Below are 17,744 nucleotides of genomic sequence, written 5' to 3'. Positions count from 1 at the left end.
AAAGAAAAAGAAATACTAGTTGAAGTTATTTCATGCAGATACCTCATAGCATAAGAATTACTTTCTTTTCTCTGTGTTGAGTAGTTTTGCTAATATATCTCATCTAGATGAATCCAAATCTCCCTTGAGTTTATTTTTAGTTCCCAAATTCAAGCATTTATGATTTTGTTTATTTTGTTTTGTTTGCGACAGAGTCTCACTCTGTCACCCAGGCTAGAGTACAGTGGTGCAATCTCAGCTCACTGCAACCTTTGAGCTATTGAAGCCTCCAAGTAGCTAGGATTACAGGCATGCATCACCAGACCCAGCTAATTTTTGTATTTTTAGTAGAGATAGGGTTTCACCATGTTGGCCAGGCTGGTCTCAAACTCCCGACCTCAGGTGATCTGCCCACCTCGGCCTCCCAAAATGCTGGGATTACAGGTGTGAGCCACCGTCCCCAGCCAAATCATTTATGAAATAGCTAGACAATAATGAAGAGGCCATTTGATTGGGGTGACAGTGAGGACATTCAGGTTTTTGAACCAGACATTTTCTTAAGTGGCTGAACATCAATATTGAAGCAACTCTACATTATTTCAAGGGCCAAGGACTATGTTCATTTTAAGGCAGCACTTCATTTTTCTCTAATAAGTTTACAGAAAGAAAATCAGGTTTTACGCTATTTCTATAATGGACCCAACATCATGTCAGAGCATTTTAGGGCAAACATGTATAATGGCTCATTCCCAAACATCTCAAGAGCCATTCCGACCACATGGCAGGCAAAAGGCACTGGTGACCACATCCTCCAACTCTCTGCCTGCACAGTGGGGCTCAGGGCAGTTCCGGGTAAAGAAACTTCCACCTGGTGGGCACCTGTAGTCCCAGCTGCTCGGGAGGCTGAGGCAGGAGAATGGCCTGAACCTGGGAGGCGGAGGTTGCAGTGAGCGGAGATTGTGCCACTGCACTCCAGCCTGGGCGACAGAGTGAGACTCTGTCTCAAAAAAAAAAAAAAAAAGAAAGAAACTTCCACCACACCTGGCTTGTGCCCCAACTCCCTGCTGATGACCTGTACCCCTCCATTCTGGGGCTGACATTTCCTTCACCAGGGTGGGTAGACAAGGGCTGTGGAGCAATGCGTATCCATAGGAAAGCTTTCATCACAGGGGCTGATTTTGCAGGCATGAGGTGACAGCAGCAGGTGAGACTGCTGAGGGTTAAGGAGAGTAAGGGACTCAGACACCCCACCCATCCCACCCCTGCACCCCTCCAAGAAGCCTGGTCTCTATATGCAGCATCCACTAAACTTATTTGACTAGAGACACCCCTGCCACCTCCTTTACCAAAGAATAAGAACTTGCAGTGAAATCACTTTGGTACAATCACTTGGACTTGGCAATGGTAAGATAGGGTGGCCCTGTCCCTATCCCTTGACTGCTCTGACCCCAGGCAGTCAAGACACAGGCTGGTAGACAACACGTCCTCCCCTCAGTCCTGGCCAGGCCATCCCCATGGCCACTGCTGTTGAAATGATGATTAATCTGGAGCCAAAGTTGACGCAGTTGGGGTCCAGGTGGGCCAGGAGGTGAGCAAAATAAGGGCACCCTACTTTGTGCTCCAGAACCCTGCTTTTTTAAGGAAAAACATAGCTCAGAGAAAACAGAGGGAGACAACATAAAAGTTTATAATGGACACACACAAAAAAACCCTCTCCCTTCAGAGCTGGTGATCCTGAAACCAGAGCCAGTTGGAAGGGGCTATAGCAGCTCTGGCGTTTCACCGGTGCCCTTCACAGATTTTCAAAATTCTTTACAGCTCTATTGTTTTCTGATACTCTCTGCTGGGGACAAAGCCGACCAAAACTCTAAGGTTTAATGACTGCCCTATTGGATTTCGAACTGGCATGGGGCCTGTAGCTTTGTTTTGGCCAATTTCTTTCATTTGGAATGGTGGTATTTACGCAATGCCTGTACCCCCATTGTATCTAGGAAGTAACTAATTTGCTTTTGATGTTGCAGATTCACAGGCAGAAGGGACTTGCCTTGTCTCAGATGAGACTTTGGACTTGGACTTTTGAGTTAACGCTGCAATGAGTTAAGACCTTGGGGGACTGTTGGAAGGGCATGATTGCGTTTTGAAATGTGAGGACATGAGATTTGAGAGGGGCCAGGGCAGAATGATATGGTTTGGCTGTGTCCCCACCCAAATCTCATCTTGAATTATAGTTCCCATAATCCCCACATGTCATGGGGAGGGACCCGGTGGGAGGTAATTGAATCATGGGGGTGGTTTCCACCATGCTATTCTCATGATAGTAAGTTCTCACGAGATCTGATGGTTTTATAAGGGGCTTCACCCTCAGCTCGGCACTCATTCTTCTCCTTCCTGCTGCCATTTAAAGAGGATGTGTTTGCTTCACCTTCTGCCAGGATTGTAAGTTTCCTGAGGCCTCCCCAGTCTTGTGGAACTGTGAGTCAATTAAACCTCTTTTCTTTATAAATTACCCGTCTTGGGCGGTTCTTTATAGCAGCATGAGAACAAACTAATACAGCAACCCACTCTATCTCACCATTGCCAAGTCCAAGTTATCATGCCAAAGTGATTTCACTGCAAACTGTTCTTTGCTAAAGGGGTGGCGGGGGGTGTCTCTAGTCAAATAAGTTCAGGGGATGCTGCACATGAGACCTTTTCTGGGAGAGACACAATGCACACTGACACGTTTCCAGCTATGAGAAGTCCTACAGTCACTAAGGTTTTCTTAAACATATTTGACATTTGTGTCCTTGACACACAACATCCTGCAAATGCAGCATTCCGAGATGCGGTCGTTGGGAAACTCAGCCCTAAATCCTGCTCTTTTGTGCAGCTAAGCCACATACTCCCCACCCAGGATTGTAATTTTGGGGTTTTGTGAACCCAAATGCAGGACCCAGCATTGATTCCTCTAACACATCCTGTTAGATTCTGCCTTCCCACCACCACTCAGCCTGTTGAGGGCTTTCTGGAGCTTGATGCTTGGAACCCTATTTGTTTTGGACCCGTATCTCTCTAGCAAATCTTCCCACATGCACACACATGGCTGCAGAAAAATGGTAGACCACAGGTGAACACCAGTTCAGCCCTGCATGGGCTGCTCCCCCTGGCCAGGCTTGGGCAAGTTCCTTACTATACAAACAGCCCTGCAGGGCAGGGTGCTTCCGGAGCATCAGGGAGGAATTTTATGTGGCTTCCAGGGAGATGCGTTCAGTTAAAGTTGTTTTTCCCTTGAAAGGCCCCAAAGTGAAAAGCAGTTGCAGGAAAGTTGAATTATTACCTAATGCCAGTAGCAGCTGCTGGTAAGGAAGAAGGAAAGCAGGTTGGGGAGCTGGTGTCTGGGATTTGGGGGCTCATTAACACTCACTTCTTAAATTAGCAAATCCTTATAGCACACGTTTAAAAATAGCAGCCTAATGGTTTCTAAAATTAGCCATCATTGCTCTCCATAAATATTTAGACCTCCAATAAACCTCTGGTCCACTCGCCTAGCCTAATGGGCTTGGCTTTTATGCCACATTCTTTAGGATCTGTATACTTAATTACTGACCTTGACAGTGAGAGCTGCAAGAAGCCCCATTATGCTTGGACCAGGGACACCCTGTGTGGCCGTCACGCTGGAGGCAGCCTCAAAGCAGGGCGGGAAGAGATCTCAGAGGCCATTCGGAGATCTAGGTACCTGGAGGAGCCTCTGGTCCTGGTTTCCTTGGGACTGTCTTAGTTTCAGCCCTGAAGGTCCCTGTCCTGGGCAACCCCTCAGGCCCTAGCAAAGCAGGGCAGTTTGTTGTCCTGGCTGCCCAAACCACTGCAAAAGGGACAAGGCCACTGTTCTGAGATCTCTGTGGGAAGGAGAATCTGTTGCTAACACCATCCCTCAGTCCTTACACTAACTTCAGTCCCATCTCATTGAAGCATTAGTATTTAAAGGGGGGAATGACACCAAGGAGAACACTAGCCAGGCCAGGCATAGGACTTTTGTCCTCTGCTCCTCTCATTTGCCCATGTGTAAAAAGGGGATGGTAACAGTCACTGACGCATTAGGTTGTTGGGAATAAACTAGGAGATGTGTCAGTGTTCAAACCGTGCTCAGGCCCGGTCATCTGGTGCCATCAGTGTGCTCAGGGTGTAGCGTGGGTCCGCTGGCAGCCCCACTGGCTGTGCCTATCAGGGTGGCCACCTTGGCCTTGTTGCCAGCACCTCCCCTAGGGCAGTGACCATAGGACAGCCGGCCCCAGTCCTTCTCTGGCCAGCAGGGACTGTGATGGTGTCCCCAGTCCCTGGACAGAGTGAGTGCTTGCTGTGTGGAGGAAAGAAAGGCTTTATGCAAAGCCAGCATCGTGCATAGTGCATGTGACAAATTCTGGGCTGTGAAAAAATAGTCATCCAAAACAGCAGCAGAAAAATACTCGGTGTATCAGTCCATTCTCACAATGCAACCTGAGTCAAAGAACTACCTGAGACAGGATAATTTATAAAGAAAAGAGGCTTCATTGGCTCTCACAAGCTGTACAGGAAGCATGACTGGAGAGGCCTTAGGAAACTTACAATCATGGCGGAAGGTAAAGGGGAAGCAGGCATGACACGGCCAGAGAAGGAAGAAGAGAGAGAGGGGAGCAGGCAGGTGCTGCACACTTTTAAACAACCAGATCTCGTGAGAACTCACTCACTATCACAAGAAGAGTAAGGAAGAGGTCTGCCCCCATGATTCATTTGCCTCCCATCAGGCCCTTCCGCAAACACTGGGGACTGCCATTCGACATGAGATTTGGGTGGGGACACAAATCCGAACCCTATCACCTGGACACCCCTTCAGTCTACTCCGTGTCCTGTGAGGCACCACATTGTTTTGTTATTATTTATTTTTGTTTGTTCATTCACCAGGACAGAACCAATTACCTCCTACAATGCTAAAGCATTTAAACCCAGTATATGTTTTTAAATTAGCAAGATGACGGTTTAGACTCCCAGTGGAAACATCAGTTATTATTTACTCACCAAGTGATTTCCATCTAGTAGGGGATTTATTTATTTATTTAGTTAGTTAGTTTTCAAGACAGAGTCTCGTTCTGTCGCCCAGGCTGGAGTGCAGTGGCACGATCTAGGCTCACTGAAACCTCCGCCTCCCGGTTCAGGCAATTCTCCTGCCTCAGCCTCCTGAGTAGCTGGGGATGACAGGTGCACTCCACCAATGCCCAGCTGATTTTTGGTTTTTTTTAGTAGAGGCAGGCTTTCACCATGTTGGCCAGGCTGGTCTCAAACTCCTGACCTTAAGCGATCCACCTGCCTTAGCCTCCCAAAGTGCTGGGATTACAGCCGCCAAGCCCCACTGGGGATTTCTTGACAATGTCTCAGGGTCTCATGGGCAACACCCTGCAGCCCATTTTTCCTGTGTGCAGCCTGCACTGCTTAACTGAGGCTCAGTCCTCTGCAGAAGAAGAAGCAGGTTTTGCCTACTGAGTTTTTCGCCGGTTTGGGATGCTGAAGTGACTTGTCGTCAGCAGAGACGCTTCCCTTTCCTCCCTTCAGAACCAAAAAAGAAGCTGAGCCCCAGGTCACCCACTGGATGGGCGCAGCCAGGGCCTGGACCTCCTGATGCTTGGTCTCGCTGATTACCTTACCCCAGGCAGGAGGGAAAGCTAGTGGTGTCCACTCAAGACTTTCACTCCCCTCCCTTTCTGCCTTCATCCCTTCCTTTTTCCCTTCCTTTCTCTGTGCCCCCGCTTCCTTCCTTTCTCCTTCCTCCCTCCCTCCTCCTCTTCTTCCCTCTCTCCTTCCTTCCTTCCTTCCTTCTGTATTTCCTAGTGTTTTTTTGTTTGCTTGTTTTGTTTTTTGAGACGGAGTCTTACTCTGTCGCCCAGGCTGGAGTGCAGTGGTGCGATCTCAGCTCACTGCAACCTCACCCTCCCTGGTTCAAGCAATTCTCCTGCCTCAGCCTCCCAAGTAGCTGGGATTATAGGCACCTGCCAACATGCCCAGCTAATTTTTGTATTTTTAGTAGAGACGAGGTTTCACCATGTTGGCCAGGCTGGTCTTGAACTTCTGACCTCAGGTGATTCACCTGCCTCGGCCTCCCAAAGTGCTGGGATTACAGGCATGAGCCACTGTGCCCGGTCCCTAGTGTCTTCTATATGCCTGGCCCTACATAGGTGCCGGGTCCTTGTCCCCAAAAAGTATCCTGGCTTTTGGTATGCAAGAATTCTTTAAAAGCCTTTGAAAGGGCTCGGCATTCCCATATCCCTGAAAGCCAGGTAGCAGCCTCTGTTTGATAATAAAGTCACCCTCGATCAGCCCTCACCAGTCACAAGCGGGCATAGCCAATGGGGAGCATGGTGGGAGCGGAGGTCCTTGCTGGAGAGGAGGGATGTGGGCCTGTGCTCCTGCTGCAGCTCCTGAGGGGCTGTGACCTTGGAAATTCCTGCCCTGGCATCAGCTGACAATCTCTGGGTCACATCCAGCTCTGGAATTCTGAAGGCAGCATCTGACCTGCCGAGGGGACGAAACCTCTCCCTGCCTGAGCACGTGGGTGGAGAATTTGCCCACTTCAGAAAACCCCTCATGCTGACAACCACCCAGGGCTATTTTCTAAGTCACAGCTGGCACACACCTGGGCACTGTCAGGCCAAGGCATGAATAGCACATGTTGATTTAACAAGTGTTATTCCTGGTTACTGACGAACGGAAGGACAGGAGATGCCAAAGCAGTAGCAGTGCTTGAGGGTGGACATGAGCAGAACTTCCGGCAGGAGGCTGGAGTCCTTCCCCGAGACCAGCGTCGGCTGTCATCCCTTCAGATCCTGCCTTCCCGGGAAAGCAGCTATTCTCCCACCCAGTGAAGTCTCAGAAACTATTTTTGAAAACATGTTAATTGCCACACCAACCGCCTATGGAAAACTTGGTTTCGGTGACAGAAATAAGTGCATGAGATAATCTTTAACCTGTTTCCTTTCTCTCCCTGCTCCCGCCTCCCTCGGCTTCATTAGGGCTCCGGCCGGCACCTGAGGAGCGGCGTGACCTCGAGGGCCCAGGGAGCTGCCCGGCTGGCCTAGGCAGGCAGCCGCACCATGGCCAGCACGGCCGTGCAGCTCCTGGGCTTCCTGCTCAGCTTCTTGGGCATGGTGGGCACGTTGATCACCACCATCCTGCCTCACTGGCGAAGGACGGCGCATGTGGGCACCAATATCCTCACGGCCGTGTCCTACCTGAAAGGGCTCTGGATGGAGTGCGTGTGGCACAGCACAGGCATCTACCAGTGCCAGATCTACCGGTCCCTGCTGGCGCTGCCCCAAGACCTCCAGGCTGCCCGTGCCCTCATGGTCATCTCCTGCCTGCTCTCAGGCATAGCCTGCGCCTGCGCGGTCATCGGGATGAAGTGCACGCGCTGCGCCAAGGGCACACCCGCCAAGACCACCTTCGCCATCCTCGGCGGCTCCCTCTTCATCCTGGCCGGCCTCCTGTGCATGGTGGCTGTCTCCTGGACCACCAATGACGTGGTGCAGAATTTCTACAACCCGCTGCTGCCCAGCGGCATGAAGTTCGAGATTGGCCAGGCCCTGTACCTGGGCTTCATCTCCTCGTCCCTCTCGCTCATTGGTGGCACCCTGCTTTGCCTGTCCTGCCAGGATGAGGCACCCTACAGGCCCTACCAGGCCCCGCCCAGGGCCACCACGGCCACCGCACCTGCCTACCAGCCACCAGCTGCCTACAAAGACAACCGGGCCCCCTCAGTGACCTCGGCCACGCACAGCGGGTACAGGCTGAACGACTACGTGTGAGTCCCCACGGCCTGCTTCTCCCCTGGGCCACTGTGGGCTGGGTCCCTGGCAGGACTGTCAATGGAGGCAGGGGTTCCAGCACAAAGTTTACTTCTGGGCGATTTTTGTATCCAAGGAAATAATGTGAACGCAAGGAAATGTCTTTAGAGCACAGAGACAGACGGGGGAATAAGAGGAGGAGAAAGCTCTCTATACCAAAGACTGAAAAAAAATCCTGTCTGTTTTTGTATTTATTATACGTATTTATGTGGGTGATTTGATAACAAGTTTAATATAAAGTAGCTTGGGAGTTTGGTCAGTGGGGTTGGTTTGTGATCTGGGAATGAACCTTGTGGCTGTGGCTGTTTATGAAGTGGACAGTATCTGTTTCTGCTTCCGGACTGTTATTCTGTCTCCTAAGATGCTGGTAACCACAGTCAGAGCCCAGTGGGGCTCAGGGTTGCAGGGCCGTGCAGCCGTGATGACCACAGCACCGTGGAGTCCTGACTCTGATGCGGGGTGAGGATGTCGGAGGAGGACGGGGCTGATCTCCATTTGTAAGATGCTTGAAAATACTAGGAGCTGCATCCCGGCTTGAACTCAGAGGCAGGGCAGAAGGGAAGGGGCTTCCTTGGAAAAAGATAGTTGCCAGAAGTCACAAAATAAGGACAATGTCATTTTCTTCCTGTGAGCAATAGGTCCCCACTGGTAAGAAAACAAGAGTCAGAAGGAAACGGGGCCGGGCACAGTGGCTCATGCCTGTAATCCCAGCACTTTGGAAGGCTGAGGCAGGCGGATCACCTGACATCAGAGTTCGAGAGCAGTCTGACCAACACGGTGAAACCTCATCTCTTATAAAAATACAAAAATTAGCTGGGTGTGATGGCGCGCACCTGCAATCCCAGCTACTCAGGAGGCTGAGGCAGGAGAATCGCTTGAACTCAGGAGGTGGAGGTTGCAGTGAGCTGAGATTGAACCACTGCACTCCAGCCTGGGTGACAGAGCGAGACTCTGTCTCAAAAAAAAAAAAAAAGAAAAAAAAAAAAAAGGAAAAACGGAGTGAAACATGGCCGGTGTCTTATCTTTCTAGGCTTTGGCAAAAAGCCCAGTTAGGAGCCCACTTGCCCCCAAGGGCCTCATTGGGACTTCACTGGCTTCTTTTCTGGGCTGGCCAGTCCCGGCTGCCATGAGAGCAGCATCTGTGGCTATTCCTGCAGCTGAGAAAAATGTCTGGGGAGCTGGGGGAGGCCTGATGGCTCTGAGAACACTCCTGATCCCTGCTGGCTGTGATCTAAGTCACATGGTGACACACAGGAGGCCTGCTCTCACATTCACATGGGCTCATGTCCTTGGCCCACATCAGACAGCACCTGGCTTCTGTCCCGAACCTGAGGCTCTGAATGTGGAAGGAAACAGCTCACTCCACGGAAGGGCTTGGCCTGAGACTTACACACAGAGGGGCTGTCACGTGAAGTCGCTCTATTCTCAGCGGTCTGGGAGTCAGGGCTCCAGCAGTCACTAAGTGCAGGGAAGAGCCGCAGTGGGTCAGTGGCAGGCATGCAGCCAGCTGGCCAGGCTCGCTCGTGTGGCCTGCTGAGACCCTGGCTTCAGTGCCAGGGAGCCTCTAGTAGAGTGGTCAAGAGGCTTGAGAACTGCTATCAAAAGGGCAGGCCAGGCAGCCTACAGCCCAGAGCCCTGGAACCAGCAAGGCCTGAGGCCTGCTAATGCTCTCCTGACTTCGTGCCTCCTCCTGGCCTGACTGGGTCAGGCACCTGCTTCTCCACTGGCCAAGGCTCACACCCGTAACATGTGTATACTGGGCAGCCCTCTTCTGATTGCTTTAGGCTCTGCCATTTATACCTAATAAACTATGTTGTGATAAAATCTCTCAGGGGCCTCCTAGCAATATTGAAGAACAGAGGATTTAAGGAACGGCTGTACACATACTTACATACTTCTTTTTTGTTTGTTTGTTTGAGATGGAGTCTTGCCCTGTGTGCCCAGGGTGGAGTGCAGTCGCACAGTCTCCACTCACTGCAACCTCTACCTCCCGGGTTCAAGCGATTCTCCTGCCTCAGTCTCCCAAGTAGCTGAGACTACAGGTGCATGCCACCCCACCTGGCTAATTTTTGTATTTTCAGTCGAGATGGGGTTTCACCATGATGTTGGCCAGGCTGGTCTTGAACCCCTGACCTCAAATGATCCTCCTGCCTCAGCCTCCCAAACTGCTGGGATTACCGGTGTGAGCCACTGCTTCTGGCTTCTTGTCTGTTTTGTATGAGCCTCTAGACCCCAGGCAACAGATGACTCTTCTGGAAGGAGTGGGTGCCACACATCTCAGCCTTTATCTGACCACAGAGAAGATGAGGAGGCTGGGATCTGCCATGCTATTTAGGCCAGGCATCGAGATCTGAGAGGTCCTTATTTATTTAGGATGAAACAAGCAGTTGTTATCTATTCTTTAAGTTATAAAAAAGGAATAAATCTGAATCCACAAAGAGGAGAAAAACTATTTTCTACCGGCAGAATGATACTGTCAGTGTTTGCTTGATGGGCACAATCCAGACAGCATTTTATGAAGTTATTCTAGTTAATAGACCTGTTACAAATGAAAGAAAAAATACCTTTTCTTTTTGTTTTGAGATGGAGTCTCGCTCTGTCACCCAGGCTGGAGTGCAGTGGTGCAATCTTGGCCCACTGCAACCTCCACCTCCCAGGTTCAAGGCATCCTCCCAGTTCAGCCTCCTGAGTAGCTGAGCTTACAGGCACCCACCACCATGCCTGGCTAATTTTTGTATTTTTAGTAGAGATGGGGTTTCACCGTGTTGGCCAGGCTGGTTTCAAACTCCTGGCCTCAAGTGATCCACCTGCTTCGGCCTCCCAAAGTGCTGGGATTACAAGAGTGAGCCACCACACCCAGGTATGAAAAAATGACTTTTTCAAACTCTTTTTCTGAATTCTGTCACTACTAAAATAAAATATGGCTCTCTCTCCTCCTCAGGTGAAAGTCTAGTAATAATGATTACAATTTATTATCACTTACTGTGTATCAGGCGTAGTTTTCTTTCATCTACTAATTTGATTCAATGTGAGAGAATTTTTTTTTAGTTTTCTGTTTTGTTTTGGTTTTTTGAGATAGGGTCTTGCTCTGTCACCCAAGCTGGAGTTCAGTGACTCAATCACAATTCACTGCAGTCCAACCTCCTGAGCTCAAGCAATCCTCCCATCTCAGCCTCCTGAGTAGCTGGGACTACAGGTGTCCACCACCACACATCTGACTAATTTTTTTTTTTTTTTTTTTTTTAGAGACAGGGTCTCACTGTTTTGCCCAGGCTGATCTCCCACTCCTGGGCTGGCTCAAGCAATCCTCCTGCCTCAGCCTCCCAAAGTGCTGGGATTATAAAGGTGAGCCACTGCACTAGCTAAATATTAATCTTAACCTCATTTTACAAAGGAGAAAACTAAAGCACAGAGATTAAGTTACTTGCCCAGGGCCACAGGGCAAGTGAGTAAAAGACCCAGGATTTGAACCCAGACAGGTAGGCAAGGGGTGAATACATTAACTCAAGAAGACACATGACCTATAGTCTAAGCACATTTATGTCCAGACTATATCCAAATAACACAGGGAACTGCTTCATGGCCATATTCGGCTCTTTGCAGAACCATCACTTGACAGGGCTTGTGTTAACTGGGTCCTAGGTGGATTGGATGACAGATGATGTCAGACCCAGACGTCCAAGATGGAATCCCATGGGAAACAGGCAGTGGCACACAGGAGGGGATTTGCGTGGCTCCATCATCCGAAAGCTGGCCAGCTCAGATAGGAAGTTGATCTTCCTAAGACCTTGGTTCCCACCCTCAGAAAGAAGGTGGAAGAATGCAGCACCCAGCTCTCCCTTCTCTCTGGCTCTCACCATTCCTCAGGTCCTCTGAGCCCCTCTTTGCCACATTACAACCTTGGCCGTGAGAGATGCCTGTATCCACCCAAATCTTTGGGACTAGGATTTCTTAACCAAGGTTGTTTCAACAAAAGCATGATCTCCTTGTGGAGGTACAATGCACAACGCCACATTTCCGACTGAAAAGAGAACATGAGCCTGACTCATGTGTTCCAGAAAACCGTTGTTATAGGCAAAAATTTACAGCATGACCCTTATGGATTAAGAAATGCTGCATTTCTTTATTTCTCTAAATCACATCAAATTTGGCTCCAATTCAGAGAGATCTAAAGTCATTATGGGGAAAAAATATATATTAAAGTCAAGCATGTTTTCTGGTCCCCTCTGCCTGCACTGAGGGGGTCTCAGGGGCCCAGCACTAAGGGAGGCCCCAGACTTAGAAGGGATGCGGGGCTCAATCTTCAGTCCTTGGGGTGGCCCTGGTTTCCCACTGATTGCCAGGCCTGATGCCTTCACAGCCTAGGAGCTCCCGGTGCTCCTCATCCCTCCCTTTAAATAGGCACTGGAATCTTCCACCCTGTAGAAGCCTGGGGCAAAAGTAACCTTTTTCCCAGGCAGTCTCTGGGAAGCTGTTTCCCCTCTTGGACAACACGGCCTAATTGGTTTCATGAATTTAGCCTTTTGAAATCAAAGGCTTCTGAAACGTCCCAGAAATCCCACTTTCATGTCAAGCACTGTGGACATAAACGGAAATAATTTGAAAACTACAGCACAATTTGAAATGTGTATAATAACAATCAATTTCTTGATAGTAATAAACCAAAGATGGCACCAGAATTTGCACCCAAAAATCCTGGCCCCAAAGCCCCACACTTGGCCACAATGCCATCCTGCCTCCCTGCCTTGGTCCCCCTGTCTCTCACTGCCAGGCAGAAGGAGCAGCATGGATGGTGACAATCCAGGCACGTAGACTCCATGTGGGTCTGGACTAGGTGGTGGCAGTGGAGAGGTGGGAAGAGGTGGGGATGGGCCTGCCGGTAGAGGTGATAGGGTTTCCTGATGGCCAAGCGTGCAGAGTGGAAAAAAAGATGCTTTAAAGGTGATGCCAAGGCTTGGGACTGGATCAACTGGAAGAAGAGCATTACCATTTTCTGAAATGAAGAAGATTCCAGAAAGAATGGTTGTTGATGAGGTAGATCAAGTTTGCTTTCATGTATTTGGTCTGAGCTGCCTCAGGTGGAGAAGTTGAGTGGGTACTTAGGTATATAAACCTGGAGTTCAGGGACAGCCCTGAGCTGGAGAGATTGGCCCAGAGATGGAATTTAAACCACGCAGCTTGAAAAAATCACACTGGAAGTGAATATAGATGAGGAACTCAAGAGACTGGGCCGAGCCCTAGAGAGAGTGGCATACAGAAGCTAGCAGAGGCGGGGGATTCAGCACAGGAACCAGGTGAGAAGTGCCCAGGGGGCGAGGGAAACCAAAAGAGGAGCGCCCTGGAAGCCAAGGCCAGAGCCCGTTTCAAGAAGGAAGGAGCAATCAACAGCACGGATTTACCACCTTTAATCTTCACAGACACTCAAGAAGTCAGCACTATCCTCACCTTCCTTCCACAGATGAAGCAGAGCATTTGCTCACGTGACTTGAAGATGCGCGTAAAGCCCCTTCACCATGAGAAAACTTTCATGCAACTGGAAGTTCAAATTTCCTACTGCGTGTAAGTGACGGTTTAGTTCCTAAGAGCTACACGGAGACCCAATAGGACTTCATGTGTGTGGGTCTCAGGGGAGGAGAGGGCAGCAAAACAGGAGGGTGGAGCCGAGCACGCTTCCTGAGGCCAGCAAGCACCTGGGCCCGTCTTTCATTCTCAGAGTGAGCCTTCCCCTATTTGTCCTAGAATACAATGCTAAGTTGGCAGTGGTTTTTCATCTGTGCACTGTAAGGGCCATCTCAGTGCCTTGAAGGGAATGAATTGCGATTCCCCCCAAAGGCAGTTTTTCCATCTCTGACAAACAGAATGGGTGGCTCCTCACCTGGCATTAGATGCCCCTGGCAGGGCAGGGACCATGGCTGTCTTTGCGTGCTCCGCAGACTGGAGACTGAGTCCCTGGGGGAGGCCTTGCTAAACCAAGATAGGCCAAGCTCAAAGGCAAGCCAACAGCACATTTCTTCTGCCAGAAGCACCAATTTTAGACAAACAAAATTAGAATTGGCAATGCTCTGTGGCTTACGGTCACTGTGAGAGGAAGGAGGAGAAAGCAGAGAAGCCCCAGAGAGAGTGACAAATTAGTTTAAGAAGAATTAACTAAGACTTCCACGATTTAAAGAAAAGCCATCTTACATCTCCTAGGGTGAGGACCCGTTTCTTACCTGAGACACGGGGGGGGGGTGTGTGGGGGTGTGTGTGTGTGTGTGTGTGTGTGTGTGTGTATGAGAGAGAGACAGACAGTGAGACAAAGACAGAGAGAGACAAACAGAAATATTGAAGCTTAAGATCCTGCATATTTTAAGCCATTTTTTAAAAAATAAAACACACAAAGCCAGTTACTGGGCAACTATCCAAACGAAAACACAGAAATTTCATTCTAGTAAATTATTTTAAAATACTACCAACTGGCTTTCACAGGTGTGTGGCAGGGGGAAGGCATTAGTAAACAGCCCATTTCCTGCCTGGGAAAGGCCAGCGGGGGTCACCCCATAAATCAGGGAGGGCCCAGCCCCTGGGGGGCTAATCACCTGCCTCTTCCTCGCCCCACCTCTTGCTCTGCCAGCTTCACCCCAGGAAAGCCCAGCACAATACCCACTTTAATTCCTTTCTCCTGAGGGCTTTCTATTTAAAAGCTCACCACCTTCCCCATGCCTGCTGGGTAAATGATTGACTGGCTCAAGCTCTCCCGCCTGCTGGGAGCCCACCAGCTCCTGCCGGGAGCCTCCAAGGCCTCCAGCTCTGGGGAGGTCTCGGATTTGTTTTCTGTCATCCCAGGCATTTTTCCAAAATAAAGCATTTGTGTAGGTTCCCATCCGGCATAAGACAAAGACAGAAGGTAAGACTGAACAGTCCGGAAAATATAGGAGAGTTTTGGTCTAGTGGCTTCAACAGGTATCTGGGGAAGCTGAGGCCTGCCTTAGGTAGGAGCTCATCATGATCTTGCTGACATGAGTTGGAGGCAGTGAAGGCCCAGGATGGGGAAGAGGTTGTGAGAATGGGAACATCCAGTGCTATACTTGGATGACCTTGAACCTGGATGGCACGTGATTCCCAGCCCCCTCCTGATATGTGTGCACAGTGGCATCCCAGACAACCCTCTGAGTGGAAGGGGTATCCTCTTTTTCCATCTATAGCCCCTTAGATACATCTGTTGTAAAATTTAGTATTCTGGCCGGGCACGGTGGCTCACACCTGTAATCCCAGCACTTTGGGAGGCCAAGGCAAGCTGATCATTTGAGGTCAGGAGTTTAAGACCAGCGTGGCCAACATAGTGAAACCCCGTTTCTACTAAAAATACAAAAATTAGCTGGGTGTGATGGTACATGCCTATAATCCCAGCTACTCAGGAGGCTGAAGCAGGAGAATCTCTTGAACCCGGGAGGTGGAGGTTGCAGTGAGCCGAGATCGCGTCACTGCACTCCAGCTTGGGCAACAAGAACAAAACTCCATCTCAAAAAAAAAAAAAAAAAAATTAGCATTCACCTTGGTAATGACTACAAATTACTCCATAGTACCCAGGCAGAAGAACATTTCATGCTTTTGTTTTTCCAAAATCAAATCTGGTTCCCATTAAAACTACAATGAGCCAGGCACGGTGGCCTGTAATCCCAGCATTTTGGGAGGCCGAAGTGAGAGGATTGCTTGAACCTAGGAGTTCAAGACCAGCCTGGGCAATGAAACAAGACCTCAGTCTCTACAAATAAAACAATTAGCCGGGCATAGGTGATGTTCACCTACGGTCCCGGCTACTCAGGAGGCTGAGGTGGGAGGACTGCTTGAGCTCAGGAGTTCAAGACTAGTCTGGGCAACATGGCAAAACTCCATCTCTACAAAAAAAAAAAAAAGAAAAAGAAAAAAAGAAAAAAAATTAGCAGGGCATGGTGGAGTGCACTTGTAGTCCCAGCTACTCAGGAGGCCGAGGTGGAAAGATTGCTTGAGCCTGGGAGGGTGAGGCTACAGTAAGCCAAGAGCAGACCACTGCATCCCAGCCTGGGTGACAGAGTGAGACCCTGTCTCAAAACAAACAAACAAACAAACCACACATACACAATGAGATATCACAACAACACCTACCAGAATGGTTAAATAGACGGACAATATCAAGTGTTGGCAAGAAAGTGGAACAACTGTGATACGGTTTGGCTCTGTGTCCCCACTCAAATCTCATCTTGAATTGTAGCTCCCATAATTCCCACATGTTGTAGGAGGGACCCTCTGGGAGATAACTGAATCATGGTGGGGCGGTGGTGTCCCCCATACTGGTCTCATGATAGAGAATAAATCTCATGAGATCTATTGTTTTTATAAGGGGTTTTTGCTTTCCCTTGGCTCTCATCCTTTCTTGCTGCTGCCACATAAGAAGTGTCTTTCACCTTCCACCATGATTGTGAGGCCTCCCCAGTCACGTGGAACCGTGAGTCCATTAAAGCTCTTTTTCTTCCCAGTCTCGGATATGTCTTTATCAGCAGCATGAAAATGGACTAATACAAACTGCAACTTACATTGCTGGGGAGTGTAAACTGGTAAAATTACATACTTTGGTAGCTGGGATGGAGCATGAGGTAGAGGCAGCTTCTAGGCTGGTGATGTTCCTCCCTCTTTTGACCTGGGAAGTAGTTACACAGGCATATTCATTCTATGATCATTTATCCAGGTGGACACTTATAATTGGGATTTATTTGTTTTTGTTTTTGTTTTTTGTTTTTTTTTTTTTGAGAGAGAGAGTGAGTCTCAGTCTGTCTCTCAGGCTGGAGTGCAGTGGTATGATCTCGGCTCACCACAACCTCCACCTCCCGGGTTCAAGCAATTCTCTTGCCTCAGCCTCCCCAGTAGCTGGGATTACAGGTGCCCACCACCATGCCCGGCTAATTTTTGAATTTTTATTAGAGACGGGGTTTTGCCATGTTGACCAGGCTGGTCTCGAACTCCTGACCTCAAGTGATCTGCCTGCCTTAGCCTCCCAAAGTGCTGGGATTACAAGCGTGAGCCACCGCACTGGGCTTGTTTTTGTTTTCTTTACAAATCACCCTGTGCTCATCTTTTACCCCACTGGATTGTGAACCTTGCTGTCTTAGTCACTTCTTTATCCCCATGTATGTGGATGTAGTAGTTGCTGAACAAGTGATGGGTGGCTGAATGCATGGCTCTGTGCTTTACAAATGATTGCCATCATTAAATACCTTCAGATATGTGACTCCTCTAATATATTTGACATATGATTTAATATAACTTAAAAATTCATTTGCACAGAACTTTCCAGGACCATACTGTGTGGAGAACAAGGTCTCTTGGCACCATAGTGGCTGCCACTCCACTGCGGAAAGAAGAAAAGAAAAGACAAGGGTAAGGCCTTGACCAAAGCTGAAAGAGAAGAAAAAAATGTAAGAGAATGCATTTTGTGCAGGACCCAAGAGCCCATGCCTTTTCCTAAATGGAGGCTGAACCCAGTTTCATCATGAGAGCCAATAATAAATAGCAGAGACAGACACATTCTTCCACCATGCCCAAATATGGTCAAAGCTACAGTCAAATCAGGGTCTTTTGGGAGAAGCTCTGAAGTGTGACTCTCAGTGCTGTAAAACAGCACCATCTGATCTTTTGTGCACAAAATTCTTTTAATGAAGGCAAAGCCTTTCTATTCACATTTAAATAAAATAGGACGGGTACAGTGACTCACGCCTGTAATACCAGCACTTGGGGAGGCTGAGGTGGGCAGATCATGAGGTCAGGAGATTGAGACTATTCTGGCCAACGTGGTGAAACCCTGTCTCTGCTAAAAATATAAAAATTAGCTGGGCGTGGTGGCACGTGCCTGTAGTCCCAGGTACTCAGGAGGCTGAGGTAGGAGAATCACTTGAACCCAGGAGG

The 17,744-nt window shown here is 49.1% G+C and overlaps 1 protein-coding gene and 1 long non-coding RNA gene across 5 annotated transcripts in view; one reads left to right on the top strand and one right to left on the bottom strand.

Annotated features, from left to right (window-relative positions):
• CLDN14 (claudin 14) overlaps positions 1-8,139 on the top strand; it is a 126,715-nt gene extending 118,576 nt beyond the window's left edge. For 3 of the 4 annotated variants that reach the window (XM_011987736.1, XM_011987737.1, XM_011987738.1), the window contains one exon: positions 6,996-8,139. In XM_011987736.1, the coding sequence (XP_011843126.1) occupies positions 7,077-7,787 (711 nt within the window). In that variant the 5' untranslated portion in view covers positions 6,996-7,076 and the 3' untranslated portion in view covers positions 7,788-8,139. Of the gene's footprint in view, positions 1-2,378; positions 2,452-6,995 lie in introns of those variants that run through there. The other variant, XM_011987735.1, reaches the window with a different exon arrangement.
• The window catches only part of LOC105544998, a 22,113-nt gene continuing 12,385 nt past the window's right edge, over positions 8,017-17,744 (bottom strand). Inside the window, exon 2 of the long non-coding RNA XR_001006852.1 lies at positions 8,017-8,471. This is a non-coding gene — a long non-coding RNA (uncharacterized LOC105544998). The remainder of the gene's footprint in view (positions 8,472-17,744) is intronic.

This window comes from Mandrillus leucophaeus, unplaced genomic scaffold (assembly GCF_000951045.1).
Source record: "Mandrillus leucophaeus isolate KB7577 unplaced genomic scaffold, Mleu.le_1.0 Scaffold315, whole genome shotgun sequence".
Taxonomy (NCBI): Eukaryota; Metazoa; Chordata; class Mammalia; order Primates; family Cercopithecidae; genus Mandrillus; species Mandrillus leucophaeus.
This window is presented reverse-complemented; position numbering and strand designations above follow the sequence as displayed.